General features: G+C 41.5%; 1 protein-coding gene across 2 annotated transcripts; it reads right to left on the bottom strand.

Annotated features, from left to right (window-relative positions):
- Positions 1 to 3,181: 3,181 nt before the first annotated feature.
- LOC125699870 (terminal nucleotidyltransferase 5C-like) lies at positions 3,182 to 18,998 on the bottom strand. 2 transcript variants are annotated; one of them, XM_048959859.1, is made up of 3 exons: positions 18,891 to 18,998; positions 12,426 to 12,548; positions 3,182 to 8,358 (listed from the first exon to the last, which is right to left on the bottom strand). In XM_048959859.1, exon 3 carries the CDS (start codon positions 8,337 to 8,339, stop codon positions 7,164 to 7,166), a length of 1,176 nt encoding a protein of 391 aa, XP_048815816.1. In that variant the 5' UTR covers positions 8,340 to 8,358; positions 12,426 to 12,548; positions 18,891 to 18,998; the 3' UTR covers positions 3,182 to 7,163. The 2 variants fall into 2 exon arrangements, with proteins under 2 accessions (XP_048815816.1, XP_048815817.1); XM_048959860.1 differs by having other exon boundaries at positions 18,856 to 18,992.
- Between the last annotated feature and the right edge of the window lie 3,461 nt (positions 18,999 to 22,459).

Consider the following 22,459-nt stretch of genomic DNA (forward strand, 5'->3'; position numbering starts at 1 on the left):
TTGATTTACCCAGATGGGAAACACCATGGGTATAGTACTTCTCCCAAACCACAGAGTGATCAACATTTGTTGTGGATTGGTGCTGCTGATTTCTGACATCTTGCTCTGGGGAATATCTGTGTTTTACAACAGTGTGGCACTGGGAAGAAAGCTAACCACTAGCAAACAGCACTTGCATCCACTCATTTTGCTGTGTTTTGAAGAAGTTGGCACTTGCAATTGCAATTATTTTGGTTTTCTGCCAAAGCAGAGGGCTTGCTTCAGCTGCTCCACTACATTCATTTGTGGGGGCTGTTCATTTTCAGATTGAGGGAGCACCCGCATTCCCCTTCTCCTTTAGGAGAAGAGAGGAAGCTCCAAAGGGTCATCTCATTCTTCATCCTCGCTCTATAAATAAGCTGTTATCATAAATAATATCATAAATATCATAAATAAGCTTTTGTTTTTCATCACTAGCACATGTTTACTAATGCATGGCTTTGCAAGTCCAGATCACCACGGAAGCCCTTAGAATTTGCGTTCTGCTATTTATCACTTATAGGAGAGAGTAATAAGCTGCTTAAATTTCCCAAATGTTGAATTGCATTGTGTATATGGGGTTCCCCATAGTACTGTCACTGCAGTGGTGCAATGACATACCAGTGCAAAATGGGATTTACAGGAGCAGGATAAGCATGAAAGAAAACAAATGCCAGAAGCAAAGCAGGTGAAAAGCAACTAAAATATGGGAAAATGCAACTTTCAAACTGAAGATGTTAAAAGCAAGACAAAGCACAAGTTGAGAAAGAACAAAACAACCTTCACGACAAACTAAAAACCAAAAAACGTTGTAGTGCTGCTTTATAGTCTGGCTTAATACCTTAATGGGGAGACAAACTTTTGCCGAAAGCTTGCTTGTCCCACAAATCTTGTGGCTTTTGTTCTGCAGTCCCTTTTTTTGTGAGGACTAGGGGGTGGTGAGGAGCTGTTCCCACATGGGCTCTGAAGGTCACATCTGCTGCACCCTGATGTCTCTGCCTATAGGCATTCACTGGCTGGAAATGCACCTGGTAAGCTTGTTTCCTACAATAAGGGTTGAGAATTCATTGACTGAATGTTATTTAATGAAAGGGATAATCAATGGGTAATTTAGAGGCTGGTACCAGATCAGCTCTCTTTGTTGCACACTACTGAATCCCACAACAGCACAGTTTCTTATGCCTCTTTTGGTTGAAAATACTACTGAATGTTTGGGCTGTAACTTACAGTGTAATTGACTTCTGAAAAAAGTGAAAAGTTGTTGGTGCTTTAAAGGAGGAGTTCGATGCTCTTTGTTCCAATCTGATGGGAGTATGTGAACTGTTTGAGGCGGGTAATGAATCCAGACCCTCCACTGGTAAATCTCATTACCTGGGAACTGTTGGGGATAAGCAGGCAATACAATGAGAAGAGAGATACTCCTGCATCAATTTTTACCCTTCAGGCTACTCTATGAGCTGCAGCTTATTGTCAGGAAGTGGTAAAACACTGGGGAACAACTGATGGGCACAGAGGCAGCTCCCAGCACAGCCTGGAGGCTCAGGGTGAGAATATCTTCAGGGTAATGCAATACAGGATGGGGAAAAGGACCTAGTGGAAGGCGAGGTTTGTGAGGCTGCATCTCTGCTGGGTTTGCTCTTCTGTTCATATTCACATGCAACCAGCATACAAAAAAAATAGAGTATGAAATTGTATTTTCCAATGAGTTCATATTTGCCCATGCATGCAAGTATGCATATGATAACATATATGCATACGATCTCAATCCAGTTCTCCAGAGGACATGTATTTTTATTTTCTAATACATAGCTGAGTGAGTGGCTATTCATTATGCTGCTGAATTGCTTTCCATGGTAACTAATTGTGATTTCAGAAACACAGGTTCTGCAATGGCGCAAGATGAAATGGAGTTGAATATGGAAGCAGCCATTAAGAAAGTCACTTGCTTATGAAATAGGTCTTAGTGATAGAGACTGATAGAGTAGGAAAAACAGGGAAGCAGAGATCAGGAAATAAAGCAGCCCTCCATTACCTTTGTGCATTGCTTTAGATTTTGAACTCCTTAGGAGAGTGTGTGGTGAACATCTGAGGAAAAGAACATCCCCTGTGTAGACTGCTTTCCCATTTCCCACTTACCTTTTTTATTAAGAGAGACCATTAAAAAGATGGCTGCATAAAAGAAAAGCAATGGTTAGGAAATGAAGTTTATGATTAAATGGCTATTTCTGGTTGAAAAATGGGGAGGTGGAGACTCTTACAAAAGTTTCTCTGTTCCCCTGTGAAAGAGGACAGCATGTTTTGAACCTGGGGAGAAAGGAACAAAAGCCACAAATCCCCTGCTGCTTCTGTTCTCCCTGCTTCCACCAAATGGGCTCATTATTACTGTATGTGAACCCAAGCAGCATCTCTTAGTACTGCATGGCTGGCACTGTAAGGGGACAAAATGCAATTAATAACTACATCTGGGATCTCTGACCTCTAATACCAGGCTGAAACCTCTGAATGCTTGTTCTTCTCTGCTGTAAGGCACCGAGAGAGCATGTAGGGTCTAACCCAAGGTAGAAAGAGCAGCATTGACTTGGTTCTTTCTACAAAAATCTTAGAATTTAGTAATCAGTAGTTCAGAACCCAGCCCAAGATGCTGCCCCTCAGAAAACCCAGAATGTGTAGGACTTTCTCTGATCATTTCCCAAAGCCACCAGCACAAGTCAGTGCTCACACTCAATAGCGGTCTTTCAGCCTGGATAAATGTGTTCAGATTTATGTGAATATGCATTCAGAGTAAGTAAAATGTATTCTTATGCACGTGTAGAGCCAAATAATTTGTCAAGTTAAGTATTCATTTTATTTACCCAGCAGACAGTCGTCTTTTATTACATAAATGTATAACTAGGCACTTAAAATGTGACACAAGCCTGTTCGACAAACTAGTGTGGAGGCACTGAAATGTATCACAGATGTTTATGAGCATCTGAATATAGCCTTAACTGTCTGACAGCCGGACTGCTGCTAGCTCTGAGTCTGTGGCTTACTGACCCAACAAACCGTAACCAAACCTTTCCCACTTGCAGTCACAATGCTCCGGTCTGGCTGCCTGACATCCCCAGCAAGAAGTTGGCAAATTTGGGCTGACATCCAGACAGAATAGTGAGTATATTACAAGCAAACCATTCATTTAACAAGAAAGTTATTTTAATGATTGCTTCCCGAATACCCAAAGGCACTAGTCAACACTGTGGACTAATGGCCTACAGATCTGTGTGATCAGTACACGTTTTTAGCGTTACAATGGTTTTTTTTAAACAGCTTCAGATGGCACATTACGTGAAATACCTCTTACAGCTTTGTTTCTGTATATCCTCCCATTTCTTTAGACAAAAGGAAAATATATCAAACAAAAACTGACCATTAGAATCCCAGCTATTCCGACTTGTCTGAACTCAGTGCTGTTCTTTCTCCAGGTACTTCTAAACATCGTGTTGGATACCCCCTGTGTAACTCCAGATCCAAATTTATGTTGACATAACTCCTAACATAAGTCAAATTACGTAGCTAAAAAATCAAAGTGGCACAGTGGTAAATTGGATCCATTATTTTACAGGATCAGTGTAACACAACAGACAATATAACAGCTTGAGCAAGGACAGTTTTACATTTCTTTTATCCATCACAAAAACCTCTGTAATATGTGGAGTATAAAGCTCACAAATTACATTTGAAAGGAACTACCATAAAGTATATGCTTCAAATGGACCTTTTACAACATAACACAAAATTCAAATGACTTTTTTTAGGAAAGCACTTAAAACTTCAACAATTACATCCTGACAACATTAGATTACTGTAAGCTGTAAACCTTGAGAAGTTCTGTGATTAAATAAAATCAACCTTACAATTTCCAGGTATAGTAATGATTGAACAGATCATAACAACATGATATATTGTAAATGTGAAGCTTAGGATACTGGTGCTGAGAAGACCCTCTCAATTCTTTGTAGATTTGCACATAGTGAAATAGGTAACAGCTGGAGTAGAGGTGAAAGTATTATGTTTTACATATTGTTATCAGTGCTTTGCAAGCAGCGGTCTGTACAACTTCATCTCTGTTCTAAAATAGTTTTGCGGAATCAATACTACCTTAAAAACCACCTCCAGTTCAAACTCTGCTGCCAGATCTCCTTCAGCATTTGGAAGGAAATATTTAAAAGACAACATCAGATATTGTTAATGACCTGTACATGTGTAGACACGTGAGATTTTATATATATTATATATATAAAATCGCAAACCGTGCTGAAGCTTCAAAATGAACTACCTGTAGGTAAGAAATACAAGTCCTTTTCAATAAAGTTAAAGGGTTTATTTATACCTGAGACATTTTTGCATATTGATGTCTTTGTACCTTTAGGTACTCACAGAAATCCTTTGCACTTTTTGGGGTCTCACCCAAAGTCCATTGGAGTTAGCTGGATCCTCCCCTCTAGCTCAGTGGACTTTGGCTGAGTCCTAACTTATCTAACCTGGATCTATAAACAAAGATGTAAGATAGTGAAATATATATATTTGAATGAGCAGTTGCTGTACAAGTGGACAGGCTGGTTCATACAAGTCCAGAGTTCATCATTTTGCATGTGTGATTCAAAACAGAATTGTAATCCTTCCTGCAGGGGGATACACATTTCCACTTGGTTTAATACAAAACGAAAAACCAACAAACACAATTTCTTGAAATATTTCGGCAGGTAGTGGATCATGGGGTATCCAGTATATTGAGAACACCCCCTTCTTAGTTGACCTGCTTTCTGGTTCTTGAGGCATTCGACCCATTTGTCCTCCCAGGAAGTGAGAGAATCAGGAGAGGAGGAGTAATAAGTTGCTGTAGCAACGTTACATTATGATCACAGGTCAACGGAGCTGGGCTAAGTCGAGCAAACTCAGGGAGTGCAAGAGCCAATGAAGGCGCTGTGTTGCCTGACTCCTGCAGGTTTGTCTGGGTGTCCCAGCTGTGCACAGCCCAGCTTGCAGCTCCTGGCCCTGCATGTGCTGAGCAAGCACGAGCAGGGGCACAATCTAAACAAGGCTCTTACAAAAATTCACAGTGCTATTTAGTTTGCAAAATATCAAACTAAATTTAAAGGTGCACTTTATGAAATAAACAACCCAGTTAAGAAAAAAATGCACCGTGTCTCACTCCATTTTGCTTCTGGCAGGGAATCTTTTCATAGCATTATCACATTTGATAATGTAGCAATTAGAATTGCCTATTTTATGAAATATAGTTTAATCAGTGGAAAAGATACTAGTGGAAGTGAAATAAACTGTGCTTTTAGATGTGGAATTGGGCTTGAGTAATCAGGGAAAATAGCAGTAAAATAATTCAAGGAAAAATCACCAATTGAATCAACTTTCAAGTAGATCAGTGTACTCTCTTAATGTTGCACTTCTAATTTATTACTCTGCATTATGTTTTTTGCACTGTATTTTTACAGAAAAGGATGAACTGTAGTGATGATGGTCAACAAAGTTGTCTTTAAAAAGCTCTTTGTTCTACTGTACAGGCATATGATGGGGAAGCTACATTTCACTGGTAAGTAGAACATCACAGACCTTACACATCCTGCAGATGTTTTAAATATTTGTACATAACATACTTTTGTGTAAAATAGATCAGATGTTCTTTTCCAAGTAGAAATTTCTAACACCTGACACTTGTTGTAAATAGATAAAATGTACTCAATGCTTTTAAAAATGAGGAGGAGGACACAAAATGAACCAGTAATGAATGCCAATGTGACACAGTGACGTTAAGCATCAGATGTACAAAACTCTGTTGCTTGCATTTCCAGTTGACTGTTCTGATTTTACAACCGCATCCCTTCATTCCCTTTTCCATCACTTCTGTACCTCATTCAGCAGCTAAACTGGAGGTGTTTTGGAGAGAGCAACCTCAGCACCCTCTGTTCCAAACCTGCTCATACTAAGGCTACAAAGGCTATATACTTTTCTTTCCCTTCTTATCATTCAGGAGCTCTCTGGCACAACTGCAGACAGCATTCTAACTTTCACAGAGCAACTGGCACAGGGAGGCACTTATGTGACATGTTTTAAACTTATCTTTGGTAAACACACATGGAAATTTGCAATGCTTCCTGAACATAAGAGAATTCTTCATTTGCTACTGGGGTATGAGTGCAGGTAAGGAAGCTGATGTGACACTACCATTATAAAACTTTTTGTTCTGATGCTACTGCCAAGGGTTTGTTTTAATTCACCTAAAAACAACGTAGTCCTGGGCTGTTCTTTCTTTTCCCCTGACTCTGTTTATTATGCATTGAAGCATCTCTGATCAATAACAAATTAGCAATAGAAAGCAAGCCCTGTGTGCTCAATTTTCACCTTCTTTCTCACTCTGTTACCTTGTTGTTCAGGGCTAATCTAATCAGAATAGTAGTATCTCTTTTATTACCTGTGAGTCAGAACCTGGGGTTCAACTCTTTAGTAGCAAAATCACTCAGATCGGCAGCAATTTTGGATACCCAAAAAGTCTGATTCTGCTCGTGGTAGGGATATTTCATCCCAAACCCTACTGAGGAGTGGGGAAGGGACCTCATATCTCTGATGGAAACGACCAGGTATAGCTTACAGAGTGCACTCAGTGCATCCAGAAACAGTCCTTTGCTGTGCATTTTCAAAAGATGCTGTAAATAAGTGGTGTTGGAACCTGCATGGGTATAACTGTTGGATGCTCTAGTGTAAAGTACCCAGAACACCAGCAATTCTAGAATTAGGCATTTCTACTGAGAGGTATCTGATTAGCTTAATTTTACACTTTCAAAATTTTGCTTAAGAATTTATTAGAACCCAGAACTTAGTGCATTTCATCTTATAGAATTAGAATAATTTATATCCTTCTCTTTTCATCCAAACACAAGTGGGAGACATAAATATATCACCGTGAATAACAAGAGACATTTTTCTTGTGATCTGCTTAAAGGTGTTTGAGACATTGACCAAATAACTTTGGCAACTTGCACAAAAATATGTCTTCAAATCAAAAGTGATAATAAAACTTGGTTGAATGAGGCCTTTATTACGAAGAGAAGTAGGAAGAGAGGGGTGTGAGTGCTGAGAAGGTTACCGTGTTCCTAAACCATGCCACTTTGCATTTGTATGTGAAATGGGTATGGCTGGTAGATGATAGGTGGTTGTCCATGAGCAATGTAATAATTGCTGAAGTTTCTGTCACTGATATAAGGAGCAGGCTGATAATAACATGTTACATTAGCTGCGTTTGGGATAATATTTTGTTCTCCGAGAACTTTTAAAGCCAAAATTGTAATCATATTCAGAGTTTGTCTTCGCTCATGTCCCATGAGACAGACTGTGCTCTCATTTACAACTCCACGCAGAGTCATCAAGTAGTCATACTTGCTTTTTTCTTCCCCGATGAAGTGGTTGCGCAGATATGACTCAATTTTCCTTTGCTGCTCAGCAACATCTGGAAAATCAATGAAGAATCTGGAGCACATGTAACGTTCCAGAGATTTAATTTCAGCCTCATCTGCTGGCTTAAAGTCACGAACCAGGAGATTGCTGTACTTCAGAAGGCCACCTCCTCTGATTTCCTCAGGGTTCCTCGTGGAAATCAGTTTGTATTTTAAATGGTCCATTGCTTCATTGAAGTCTCCATACATACTCTCCGCAATAATAGTGGGGTGAGAGTCTTCTGTCAGTTTGCAGTCTGTTTCTCTGTAAACATTTAAGATGGAGTCCAGCACGATTTGGAAGGAGTCCACGCTGAACTCAAACTGTCGCCTGAGCGAATTGACAAACTTTAACTCCACGTTCTTGCCGCTGTTGTTTGACAGTGAGATGAGGCTCCAGCGATCGTGATCCGTGGAGACTTTGACCATCTTCTGCACGTAGGCATCTTTCATAGTCTGGGCAGTGATTTTTTCCTTATTAACACATTTTGGCAAAAAGTCTAATAGGCAATTAAGAACTGCCTCCTTAACAACCTGAAACTCAAGCTCGCTTGGAAGTTCCACCCCGAAAATGATGTCTAGGTCTTTATAACTTGTTCCATTCTGCTTCACTAGGATGTGGCTAGCTGTTGAACCATTCAGGCGGATATCTCGTATGTTGATTTGCTTTTCAATGAGCTGCTCCTTAACCACACGAATTATATCCTTTGGTTTTACTTCCAGTGTTGGAAAATTCCCTCTTCCATGAATGGGTATTATCTCTGCTAAAACTTGATCCAGGATTTTAATCTGATCCCAAGTGAGACTACTGAACCTGTGGTCTAAGTCCTCAGTCATTGTGATGTAGGTTGGCTAACTATGGAGAAACAGAAATTAGAGAAAAACATTAGAATGTACTCAAATACAAGAGGGTCTGCATTTCACTCTGCAATGACAAAAACATCTTGGTTCCTCTGTGCAGTGACAAAGCAGTTCCTTTTACACAGAGACACAATCCGAATTAGCTTTCTGAGTGAACCACTGCACTTCTCACAGGCTTTTAATTGAATTTTAATGCAGTTCGGGTTTTAATCCTGTGGAGAAACTGTTGTGCTATCATATAATAAGTCAAAGCCAATGCAGTAAACCATACAGATTTCATTTAAAACTACTCAAAGGTTAATAACACGAAATATTTGCTGGTTGTAATGAAACTCCAAATTTCACTGAGCTAAAATGAGCAAATTGAGTTATTTCTGTCCTGTCTAGAATGTTCTTTGCATCTTCATTCACTTGCACAATGAAACAAATAAAAATGATGCAACATGCTCGTTGTTTACCCAGTCAAATGCCTTGAATGTACTTTGGTCTCTGTGGGTTATCTATATGCATGCATCCTTTAATACCACTTCTGACAATTTAAAATTGGATATCCTACAACTGTGCAGTTGCTTCCTTTATATTTCTGAAGCAAACTATTTTGCTTCTGTTCCAATAACTGTCCAACAGCAATCAGGAATCAGTGCTCCAAGTTAGGGTTTGCAGTGCTGAAAAGAAAACCCCTTCCAGTCTGCACTGATACCCTAAAACTTCTCAACAGAGCAAGCAAAGAAATCTGCCTAGAAGATAAAGGATAAAGCTTTCCAAGGTTAATGCTGTGATTAAAAAAAATAAAGGGCTTTGAGAAGAGAATGTTCAAACCCCTTCTTTTAGCAGAGGAACCCACTTAAAACACTTTTGGAAAGCTGGAAGATGGAAGCCCCTAAGTAAGATTGGAAATCCATCCTTTATTTTTACATGTTATTAGTTATTTTAGATCTCATTGCTATTTACTAAGATTTAAAAATGACTTTGCTGTCAAAGGTAATGTCACTGAATAGTTCTTTTGCATCAAAGAGAAATTGGATCGCTTCCAGTCCTCTAAGAGCAGCACCTTAAAATTTCATTCATCTAAAGCAACTCCTGTAGAATCTGCTGATGGTTTGTCAGTTCAGAGCCTCAACATTTATGTCTGAGAAATCTTTTACAAAAAATGCTAAGAGTCCAGAGCTGAAATGGTGCCTTCTGATTTGACAGGAAAATGTCTCAGAAAAAAATGGAATTATGTTTTCAAGAACGTAATTAATTTACAGACAGACCTGGATAAGTTTGGGTTTTCTTTTAATTGTATAATTTTCTTACAGTTTGTAACAGTGCATAACTCTGCACGTTCTTAGAAGGATTTTCTCTTGTTCTTTCCCTTAATCTTGTTAGGGAACAAGAACAATTTCCAGGCTATTTTATAGTCATTAGGAGCCTTATTTCTTAACTAGTGGCAAATTTATTTACTGAGGTGTTCAACCTAATGTCAGGAGTTATTATGAATACAAGTAAAACTCAGAAGCAATAAATCAGCAGAAATCTTAAGACCATAATTAGTCAAAGCACTAATTAAAGCACTTCACTGGCGTAAAGATGGTGAGAAATGAGAAGGCAGCTCACTGGAAGCCCTGTACAATGGGGAGGGTGGGAAGGAGCGCTGGGTTTGTGGGAATGGAGACTGAATGGCAGCTTCATTCTCAGCTATGACTGCATGGAAACTGGGAACTGGTGATGTCTGCTAGGGAGAATGATCCTGGGAGGCAGATGTATCTCATGCCCCATTGCCAGCAGCTGTGCCATTTGGGTGATTCTGTGTGTGGCACTGAGAGTTGTCACCCTGTCTTCCTTAGGCCTGGCCTGTTGCTCCCTGCCAAAGAACAACCTTTCTGCGACTTCTTCCATGTGAATAGCTGGAAGCATTTTGTATGCTTTATATTCAGAGTTCCATCTTGAAGTCCATCCATGGGCAAATGGAAGGCTGCATAAACACTAGCACTGAGACAGCGAAAAGAACAAATAGCCTTCCGATTGTGTATCGAAAAGTGTTATCTTTCCTTCTTACCTCATCAGCATTTGGAACTTATTGAAATTCTCTTCTAGGGACTTTTTAAGGTTCTGTTTGTTTGTTTGTTTATGGGATTTATACTTTTACTATATACTGCATTGGACCCTGAATTCTGACCAATTTAAAATCTTTGGACCAAACAACTATGAGTTTGGTTTCACAGTGATAAAAGATTTAGTTAACCAACTCTTAGCATTCTGCCATATGCCAGCTTCATAAAAAAAATAATAGGACTATATCTGGCTTTACAGCTCTATCAGGAAAGTCTGCCAGAGTAATGATAACTTTAATGCTGCACAGAATTTTCATGGAAACAGATGCAGTCTAGAGGACAGTCTCATCAAATTTAGCTCATATTTTACCAGTAAGCTGTTTAAGAATCTCTTTTTATGTGCTCTACAACATTGCTTCAGTATATTTTCAAAGGGTTTGCAATATGCTGGCATTGTCAAGCAGAATACATCTGAAATAGTTCTTGTGCAGCTGTGTTAGCTCTAGTCTCTTCCCTTTGATTTCATCTACTGCCCAGTTTGTCTGTTTTACAGCAATTATCTGGAATACTTTAACACTCCAGTTGCCTTTACCTTTGTCTGCACCTGAAGCCAGTTGCTAAGGGACCTTTTAGAAATCAAGGAAGATATCTTGCCAGCTGTAGTAGCTTCGCATCCTGCCATTTTGGGATTTACTCCAGAGATGCTGAAAGTAGCTATTGCAGTTGTCCCCCAAGAACTCGGTATTGCTTTTGCTCCATACACATTATATGCATCATTAATTATTTCTATGATATCTTGCTAAAGCTTTATTTTAATTCAGCAGCACAGCTTTCTAATAAGCTGGACATTTTCAAGTGTTTTCCATACGTAGTGGCTTCAGGACTGCAGCTGGCTTTAGCTCTGAAGGCAAGAATGTTGAATGTGGAAGGAGATCTGGGCATAATTTGAATGCACATGAGAGATTCAGAAGCAGTAAAACACCTGGGGCATCTTCAGTGTGAACACATTTAAACTAGATGGACAAGGTTTTTCATGAGTTTTTCCTTCCATTACTGTTAATGCATACAGTGAAGATACTGTTTATTTTTCCTGTTATTGTGAGATAACGCATGATTTGCCATAAGTTTTCAGTACAGTTACCATCTAGTTACCCTGAAATAACAAATAATAACTCAAGGCCATATGCTGTTCTCTGGTGAGATAAGGCTGCATGGTGTGCAAAATAGGCTTGAGTAGAAAGCAGTTTGCTTGGACTATGCCATAAAATATCACCTTTAAGGGCAGAACAAGCAAAAGAAGAAGGGAAACAGAGACATTATCAACAAAAGTGTGCACTGCCTTTTCTCCAGCCCAACCCAAGCAAGAAAGATACCCAACACAGCCATGTACCAGCCTGGATCACCCCTTCTCCCAAACTAAACTGATCTGTAGACAGTACAGCACAAGAGCAGCCAAACTCTTCTGCAGCACAAAGCTGGGAAAAGGAATTGAGCAGCCTATACCTCTGCTGAAACATTGCAGGATACTGGCTTGCTGGTTTTGGAGTTCTTAGAAAGGAAGAATAAATAAGGAGTTTACTTTGGGAATTGATACTAATACATAATCCGTATGATTTCATCCTGGAGATTAGGGTTTTTTGGATGCTGAATTTTTTCATCATGACTCACAGTGTGTTTGCTCTCGGCTGCATGTGGATACCATGGGGCAGCATTTTCAAGAACAGACAAGCTGCACTTTTTCATCAGTTCCCACAACACACAAGGTTCCTCCTTACACGGTTTCCAGGTTCAAACAATGCATGTCCTCTTAAATAACATGGTATGAGGTATATTCAGTTTTCTCATTTGCTCTAAACTACTTTAATAACTGAAAATAGTGGTGGTATGTAATATTTGGTCTATTTTGGGCTGTGGTCATCACTGAGAAGTTACTACTTTACGAAAAGGTAATTTGAACTACTGAGTGCATCCTATGAGCTAATTTCTGAATAATGTTTATGAAGAGAATTCAGAGTCTCAGGCTTACCGTGGCAGGACGATTGGCAAGCATGTATTTCAGCAGAGTTAATAGGATGACTCACTGGATCCTTGGGTAAAAATATGGATTGTCATCTTGTCACTGCTAAAAACACGAACCTCCCAGGGAAAGCTACATGGAAAAAAAACACAAAAACAAACAATAACATCCTTTTTGAGATAAATGTTAACTACAAGTCACCTGCTGCACATAATAAATCATGCGTTATGACTTGGTGGTCCCATAGTTGTAACAATAGCCTTTTAAGTCAGAAATGATAAGGTAAAAGCAGTGGCAAGGCACAGAAGTGCTCAAAAAGACTCTGGTCATACTTGGTCCTCTGAAAGGATGTTAATTACAACTTGCTATTTTCCCTACGGGATTAAGAAGAAGTATTTAACATTACTGACAGACATGCAAATTAGAAGAGACAGTGGAATCATACAAAAAAATTGGAACTAATAACAACTCAGCAAAATTAAATATAAGAAATTGTGAAATTGCTTCAAATGCTTCCTAAAAATGTGTACAGATGATGGGAAGGTCTTATTTCTTGGCAGACTGGGCTGTTGGTTCATTTACAGTAAGCCCAGTATTCAGTCTATTGCTGGAATTTCCATGCACTGAATGGCCTTTGACTGGCTAAGCAGGAATTGTAGCTATTTCTGTAAATAATTGCATGCGATCACAAAGGCGCTTCTTTGTATTTGTTTCTACTTTCAAAGATATATTGACAGCGAGGCAACCTTTTGTAAACCTTCATTCAAAGACCCCCATCTCAGTGTCCTATCCCACAGAGTTCAGAGCAACTACAGAAGGTTCTTTATGCCAAGGAGCACCCATCCAGCATACGACTTCATGCGGGTGTGAACTTACTCCCCATTGCTGAGTTATACTTCACAATCTCATCTTTTAGGCTGGAAGTATTCTTGTTTCTGAGTAAATGAAACTTAGAAAGTATGATTTGAGTGTAAATATATGCATAATCTGCAAGAAAAGCTGAAATAATAGCCAGGAAGGTATGGACTATAGCATTCGCTTTATTAAGAACATTATGGTGGTTCTTTTCTGCCATGCTATAGCAATTGCATCTTCATCACTGAACATGCTATATACGCTGCCAACAGCCTAGGACTCTGTTTCCTCATGCAGTCCTTGCTGTGCCAGGACTTATCTGCAGCTCTCATATGCTTTCCAACTCATGATAAGCTGCTGACTGAATGACTCTGTGTTCCCTGTGTTGCTACCCTGGTCCATGCAGTGTTAGCTAATGTTTGCAGCTGGGAATGCAGGGGTTTGTCTAGCAAGTGCTGATGTCTGTTTAGGCTGAGAGTGAAGAAGGCAATCTTGGCAAGGAAAAGAGGTAGAAGAGTCTCAGCATGTGCAGTCTGGCCTTCTGGAGGGAAAGTCAGACTAATATATAGCCATTCACTTAAAAAAAATACAAAATTTAGTCTTTTTAACAATGAGCTATTGTTATTCCTTCCTGTGCGAGGGTGAAAGATTTAATGGATATATGATATCCATTAATGGGCATATCACTGTGATAGATTGATGCTAAAGTAAAATTGATGGCTTCCCTGGTGATGTATAGGGGAAGGAGTGACAGACTTTTATACAATTTGTAAAAGACCCATTTTTATACAATACATTCATAAAAACAGCAGCTGAGATTGATGAAATGCTTTGGCTGTAGGGACCTTATATTCAATGACTGCCTTTTACTGGCTCAGTCGTTACAGGAAAAAGTGTACAGTTTCATTATTCCCTGCTCAAGGTTTCCAGATTTTTTTATCTAACTGAAGAAATAAAAGAATTTATCAACAATTTTATTATTTTATCTCTGGTATAATATTTTTCCTGCCCTTGAATTCCAAATGTGGATGGTGATGACACGTACTAACAAATTCATTTCCAAGTCTCTTCCTCTAGTGTCTCTGTGCATAATGAGCTGAAGTATATAATGACAGTGCATGGCTCTGCGTCATGGGCTCCCAGCACTCAGCAGTGCCCAGTTCTGCAGGACTGAGAGCCAGGGGCCAAGGGATGCTTGCCTGCCCTTCCTGCTTGCCAGCTCCCCATGCAGCATCTGATTGCTCTGCAAAGCCCTCCAGACTAATACCAAAATCTATTTATTCATTCTAGATACCAGTGACTCAATCTGAAGCTCACTTACCAAAAAAACTATTGTGATGACTAAACTGCAGCAAAAGCAGGCAAGGTAAGGAGTGAAGCAGTCCATCTATTAACTATCTTTGTAATTGTCTCTCCTCTTCAAATGCCAGAGAGGGAGGGATGAGCTGCAGAGCGCCACTGCAGTCCCAGATTTAGGCTGCTTTTTGAAGATTAAAGGCATCACAAAGTCTAGGCTTTCCTCAGAAATTTTATCAAAGGGGTTTCCTCCCCTCTTCTACACCAAGAGAGACTAAACAAGTCATAAAGAGCCTGTCTGGTGGGATGGCCCTGGTTTTGAGAGCATCAGAGGATGCCACTGGGCTTGAGGTCAGGTCTGTTTTGAGGGGATTCCAGCACAACATGCACAGTACATTGGACAGAATTCTTTTTAATGAATGTACCAGAAAATGCTGTACCTTGCTAGAAGCTGTACTTGGTTGATTCAATCAATGAAATGCATTTTTGTTTTCTGAATCAGTACTGAGCCATTGATGCATCAGGCTGGTTTTTGATAGTGTTTTCTGTAGCACAAGGCATTTGGAGAGGCTTCTGTGGGGTGAGCCAGGAAGCCAAAGACAAATGTGCTTGTGTTCCACAAAGACCTTTCAGCATCACCCCTGCTGTACTCTGCATATTTTATAGAAGTATTTGCCATTAAGCCATCACCCTGTTTCGCTCCAGAACTGTTTTCATTTTATGGCGGAAAACACGAACTCTGTGCTGTCTCCCTGTTGATTTGCTGAGCATCTCAGGGTCCCTTGGAATACAGGCTGTTTATGACTGCTGCAGTAAATTCTGAGCTTAAATTGATTTGGAAGAAATTCCTGTGTCCTGAACCTGGTTTGGCTGGCATCCTCCAAAGAACACGTGTCAGCTAACTTGTAAGGTAGGATATGGATCCTAGTCAAAGATAACTGTATCTCCAACTGTTTGTTTTTATTGCTATTTGTGCTTACAATGTCAATGTGTAAATTTAGTTCATATTTTTATGGATTAATTTCCACAGTTATATTAGAAACCTGTTCTCTGACTATATAATGCAGTAGTGGGATTTCTTTTTAATGTTCTTTTCCCAATTTTATGAGTTACACTGTAACACTGGGGGAAATACATGAATTATTTATTAACTTAAAGCACTTGCTGTACAAAAATTATTCTTAATGTTGCATCAGGAAGAGCTTGCATTGCCCTAGAAAATCACTTTTTGATAACCAAAATGTTTTCCAGAGTTACGTGATAAAGTAGAAACCACATACAACATCAGGCAAAGGACTGTATCTGCAGCAGCAGCACCAGGAAACTGATGCTCTTCCATGGTGAAGGCAGAATGAAAAGTCTCTGTTGACACTGTTATTAAAACGCAGAGAGAGAATAAAACGATGATCAACCAAAGAAAAAGGCTTGAGCCCTGCAGCAAAGATGTGTGTATTCATGACTTTTCCATCACTATCAATAATGCATAATGACCATCATGTAGATGACGACACCAACTTTTGAGACAGGCTGAGTCAAGCTTTCTATCACTAAATGTGAAAAAACATTCGACATGACATTGGATGTCAAAAAGCTGGGACCTGCTAAATAAGCAAAGATCCAGCAGAAAGGGTAATGGAGAAGAAAATCAGCTGATGCTGACATAAATTGACATCTGTTGTACCAGTTTGTAATGCTCTATGGAGGGAAACTTTTTTGTTCTTGTTAATATGAACTGAAATAAAGTTTTTGGAGCCACAAAATTATCTCGTTTAGGAAAAAAGTATGTGCTAATTCTTTGTGAGCACTCACACAACATAAAGAAACTACAATCAATATGATGTTCAAATTTTACAGCTATGTTCTTTTTTTAGTTAATGCACTCTAATTTCGCATAGGAGTGGACAGTAGGTACATTGCTAATTCCCAGTGGTGTCTTAGATTCTGGACCGATGCTCTGAATAATTATTTTTGCATAAAGATCATGGTGACAAAGGAAGAAAGCAAGACTGTGACTTACATATCTATATATCTCTTTATAAATAATATTTGAATTGGCATGAATTCAGTTCTCACACCAGAAATTCCTCTGGTGTAAACAGGAGAAGAATTGGTTGCGTATGTGCATAGTTGGGCATATGACCTGAAGGAAGAAAACTGTGAGCTCTCTTCTACTTCATGCAGTCCCACCAAACCATCCCTACCCTATGCTTTCATGATCAAATTTGATTTGGAGTTTGCCTACAACTCTTTTAACTGTTCCTGGGCTTCATCCCATACCATTAAAACCAGTTAATGGGAGTCATACATAAGCATGTATCTTACATGTATCTTACATATGTCTTATATCCATAAGACAAATACTCTCCCCACATGGAAGTGGCAACCAAGCTTCTGGGAGTTCAGCGCTGTTGGTAATCTCAGTGTGACCCACCATGGGGCATGAATGAAGGAGGCAAAGCAGAGCACCAGCTGTTGACATTTCCACCTGCTGCTGTGCCCTAGTGCTGGTGGAACAAACCAGGCCCATCCCAATTCCCTTGCAGAAGACGCACAGCCATGGCTGATGGAGGAACTGATCATAGAAGCCGAGAGGCAGGAAGGCTGTGAAACTGACCTGGATTAGGAGTATTTGGAAAATCAGGTAGAATTTCATTCCTTCAAGCAGTGCTAATTAATGAATTAATTTCCACTGCCAGCCTAAATGCTGTGTAATTTACTCTTCAAAAAACCCCGCTGAATGTGATTTCAATGTGATCTTTCAAGGAGTTTCATCCACTTATCTGCTTTAGAGCAGATTTATAAATTACCGGAGCCTACTGTGTCAGCAGTAACTTCTGAACTTGGGCAGGAGCCGCTCGCATGCTCTGCAGGGCAGGAAGTTAAGTTCAGGGCTTTGCTCACAGGGGTCAGCGTTAGACGTCTCTCTTTCTGGCAGCTGAATCATTACAGGTCACCCAGTCCTTCCTACTGTGCTGTATGTCTGATGCCTAATGAGGCAAAACAACCAAATTTACTGTAAAGTTATGCCTTTAATGCAAAGCAGAGCAGGGATGATGTGCAAGCAACACTGTGACGAGGTCACAGGTCTGAAGCAACAACAAATTAGGATTGTTACTGTTCTCTTTAAACTAAGCTGTAGGAGTGCAAGAATGTTGAAGTATGAAGGAGAAAATATAATTCTGGCCCTGCTGTTCTTCCCTCTGCACATCAATCCCTCATTCCCTGCTCCCAGATGCTGCAGCCACAGCACACAGGGGAACAACTGGACAGGGGATCATGTTCACATTTCTGAGTGGGTCACACACAAGCCACATCTCACTCTATAGGTTAAGGAAAGCGTGAGCATAAAGTATGGGAGAGAGTCTCTGCTCCCAATTCACTTTCAATTATTATTCATTTCTTGGCCTTTAACAGCGATCCACATCATTATTCATACCCACCTTTTGCTTTTTACAGGAGTCACGAAAAAACTATTGCTATTAACACAGTAGCACATGGAAGACAGTGTGTGTGCCAGTATAGTCAACCGTGCTCTTTATGACGGAATAATAAATGTGTTCAAAGATTTGCAATGGCTTAACAGATGTACCAGAGAGATGTGCCTGCAGATTAGAGAAGGCAGTGAGTGCTGAAGATGCATTTTCATGTCGAGAAGACGGGACTGAGTGCAGATCTCGTGATCCAGAGCTGCTGGGAACCAGCTTGGCTTTGCACGGATAGGGTTACCTACAGGAGGAGTGCTTCTAAACACTCTGGGTCAAAGAACCCCAGAGGTCCGGCTGTCACCTCCAGGCTGTGAGCTCTGTGGGGAGCACAGATCGCCCTGAGGACCACATGGAGGTACTAGAAGGCCTGACCCACAGCACGTGTGCTGCGGCAGGGAGGGCTGCTCTGAGGAGACAGAGCTTCTAGCATCGAACCGGACAGCGAGTGGAGAATGGCACAGCACGCCTCTGCTATTCTACTGCCAATTTGGTGGTCTCACCCGAAATTCAAGAAGTTTTCAGGATTCACACAAAGAACGCCAACATCAGAACAGTGCTTGCGTGCAACGAGCAGAACCCCCGAAGCCAAAAAATCACAGCAAATTGACCAAATCCCTCTCTTTATAAGTTGATAAAGTTGTTTTATGGAAAACGCCGTACGGAGGCCAAACCCGAGGGCACCCTTCCGCGTCTCGCAAAGTTTTCCGGCGGTCGCCCTCCCCTGCCCACCCACCGTCCCCCACCACCCCACCGCCTCCCGCCCGGTCCCGCTCCCCTTCCCTGCGCTCGGGGGCTCGGCTTACCGCGAACGGCCGCCGGAGGTTCCCGCAGAACTCACCGGTGGCTCCGCCGCCGCCCAGAGACGCACTGACCCGGCGCCGGTTCCGCGGCGGCCGCGCAGCCCGCACCAGAGAGCCGCCGCCGAGCCGGGGCCGCTGCTGTCCGCGGCCGCCTTGGTGCTGAAGCGGCCCCTCCCTCCCACCCGCCCCCGCCGGGCCTTGTAGCGTAAACGGGTGGCCATGGCAACGCGCGTCACGCGGGCCGAGGCGGGGCTCCCGCCCGCCGCAGCACGGGGCCGGCCGCGCGCCTCTGCCTCGGTGTGCCCGCAGGAGCGGGGCGGGACGGCGGGCCTTCAACGCCTTGACGCGCGCCGGTAGCTCGCGGCGCTGCCGCTCTGCCGCGGGGCGTCACTCGCCTCCCTCAGCACCGGCGCCGTCCCGCCCAGGGTGCGTGCCCTCAGCAGGCGGGCAGCTTCGGGCACCCAGGGGAAGGCGGCTTCCCCCTCCCGCTGCCCATCTTCCGTCCCGTACTCCCCGAGCAGTGCCCAAACAGAGCTCCTTTGCTGCTGAGCTCCTTCCCGCATGCCGCGTCTGCGGTTTTGTTCTCACTGTGCGCTGAGGCGCAGCTCAGCCCTCGCCTGGTGGTGGTTGTCCGATGTGGGCACGCACAGCGAGGGGATGCCGAGCTGCCGAAAGACCCCGGTGAACACATCTGAAGCTTCAGGGCCGCAAAGTAGAGGGCTTGTGGTGTTTCAGGTGGTGTAAGTGCAAGGAACTGCTCTTCAATAGCTTAAAATCCAACGTTATGACTTAGACACAACACAGTGCTTCCCCCCCACGCTCATTTTCCACACAGCCTTCAGTTCCTGGGAGAGGAGCCGGCTCTGCAGAAGCTCTGCTGGGAGAGACCCTCCATGCAGGCTCCATATGCTCCTCAATATGCAGCGTGTCACTAATTCGGTTCTAGTTTCAAGTGGTGAGATTAGAACAGCAGTCTTTTGAGCTGTGGGGTTCTAAAATTAAATCTCTTTGATCAATTACTGAACTTGCTGGATGGAACAAATCCCTGCATGGAATTAGGTTACGGCATCTGTGTCTTTCTTCGTTGTAGTACTAAATACTTGATAGTTGTTGTGCAGTGTCTGCTTTGCCCGCTGCACATAACTAAAATCAAAGATAATATACTTTAGTGTTCTGAGAACTGATGCCAAATGGGTAAGTCCTGATTATTCTTGAAAAAGTGCAGATTCAAAGCTACGATGACTCATGACACTGAGCATACCTTGACAAGAAATGGCTATGTCAGTATTTTAAGCTAACTTTTATGACAGGCAAATCTATATAATAACTTTAAAGAGCTATGTCTGTACTTTAATTTACAGCACCCGGATACTTCTAGGCTGGCTCTTGCGTATTACACAACATCAAGGCTTTAATCTGTTCTCTCTCTCTCTCTCAATAAATAAGTAAGTAAGTAAGTAAGTAAATAAATAAATAAATAAATAGATGGAGCAATCTGACCCTTGTTAAACACAAAAATCCCCAAAGCAGTTGTTATTCTTTAGGGCCCTTAAAAACATCTTCAATGTCTCTTTCGTCTTGAGAACCACTTTATGAAAGCAGTGATAAAGTGCTACTGAAGGAAATACACAGCACTGAGTAATCAAAAAACCTGCTCATGAACCAACTTCATTTTATGCTTTAAATGCCAAATGCTCAGCATTAGTTTATGTTCCTAACTGTCAAAGTAGAAATATATCAGTGATGAGATTTTCATAACTCGCAAGCCCTTACAAACTCAATACAAACCATTGCTCCGCTCTAACAACTTCACTCACAGCCCAGAAGTTACTCACCTGCACTCAACCAGCCTGGAACGAAGCCCACAGCTCTGCCCAGCACTTGTATGTCTCTGTTGGGTGACTGGCTGGGTAAACCAATTAGTTAATGCACTATGAAAACAGTAACCAGGTAATTTCCAGCCCCGTGGCTGGGTAAGAATAGCTATTAGTGTATAGAGAAAAGCTTATGTTCAGTGGCTGATAAACCTAATTTAATGTGAGGCAGGGAGAGCTGGATTTTCTTGGAACTGTGCCTTTACCTTCTTGCGCATTTTCGAGGAGGTGGATGTAAATCTGTGCCATCATGATGTCACCATGCTAGTATGAATGGCCATATGCAGTCAGGCCAGAGGAATGATCACAGGGTTTGCAGCAATATATTTTCAGCAAGAAGAAAAGTGGCAGAAGGTGCTGAATGAAAGAGAAGGACATCTGTGTGATGAATTCCTGGGTCCAGTGAGGTTGATGGGACTTTTGCTACTGAGCTCAGTGAAACTGGGATTTCACCCAGCACATTTTGTTTTGGAAATGAGGATTTTAAAGGTAACTTCTGAGGGCAGGTCTCCTCTGCCATGTAGAGAAATGCTCTCTGAAGCCTGGACTCCTGCTACCTCCTCCTGCTTTGGCCCTAATTCAAGAAAGCACTTAACACATACATAAATACCGTTCTCATCAGCAAAGTTTTTGAGCAAATACCTAGTTTAAGGATTTGCTTATCTCTAATTCGTTGGCTAAGAAGTAAGGTATTTCTGAATAGGAGTGGGATAATCTAGCTGTAAATCCTTATCATTTATATCGTTTATAACAAGAGCTTAGTCATCTTTTGACCAGTGACGCACAGCAGTGATTTCTTGCTGAATAAAATTTTAGAAGCACAGCCAATTTTTCACAGAGGCTTGGAACTGTGCCCTTTATCTGCTTTTATGCACTGCTCCAAGTGTGTAGCATGGAAAGCCTAATGCAAGGTCACGCTTTGCTAGAATAACAGCACCTAGCTGCAGCCATAGGGTCCAGCTCTATCATCAAATTTTATCAAATTTCATAGCAATTTTGATATGCAGAGTAAGTTCCAACTGCGATAGTAATAAAGGCAGTTTAAAAATGAAGAAGATTACCAAGCTTGGAATTGTAAAGGTCAGATCCTGATCTATGCTTCCCCCAATTCTCACATGAATTTAGATTTGAGATACCCTGCTCATTTAGCTCTGCTCTGCAGTTCAGTAGAGAGGAAGAAAATAGTTTTGTAGTTTTTACCTTTGGAAAATTCCATCACAGTGTTATATTTTCACTCCAAAACTGCAGAATTTTGTGTCACATATGATGCATAGTCTGTCTCAAAGAGAATGATTGGAGGAAAAAAAATCCCCACGGCCTTGATTTTAAGCTTATGCTTCTGAGACAAGCTGGGAGGAAACAGTGCACTTTCCAGCTTAACTAGGCATTCCCCTTGCTTTTGCACACACAAAAGGAGAAATGCTACTGTAAGAAATTTTACTTTCCAGACTGCCAGAGAGAATCCGACAGCTTGCACACATCTGTCAGAACACAGCAAGCTCTCCCTCTTGTCCTGGGGTGCCTTGCATGGAGTGCTTGGCCAGACTTCAGGAAGGAATTTATCCTCCACGTCTGCTTTTTCCATTCAGTAGCCACAGTGTGCTAATCAGACCTTACAGAGTGGAAGAGGGTTCTTGAGAGCTACTTGATCTGCAAATTTCTGCTCAGGAAACTGGAAAGGGAAAGGTCCACTGAGATCTGAGCTTTTATGGCTCCTGCGATTTTTTATGGAG

The sequence above is a fragment of the Lagopus muta genome, chromosome 13, assembly GCF_023343835.1.
Source record: "Lagopus muta isolate bLagMut1 chromosome 13, bLagMut1 primary, whole genome shotgun sequence".
Classification (NCBI taxonomy): domain Eukaryota; kingdom Metazoa; phylum Chordata; class Aves; order Galliformes; family Phasianidae; genus Lagopus; species Lagopus muta.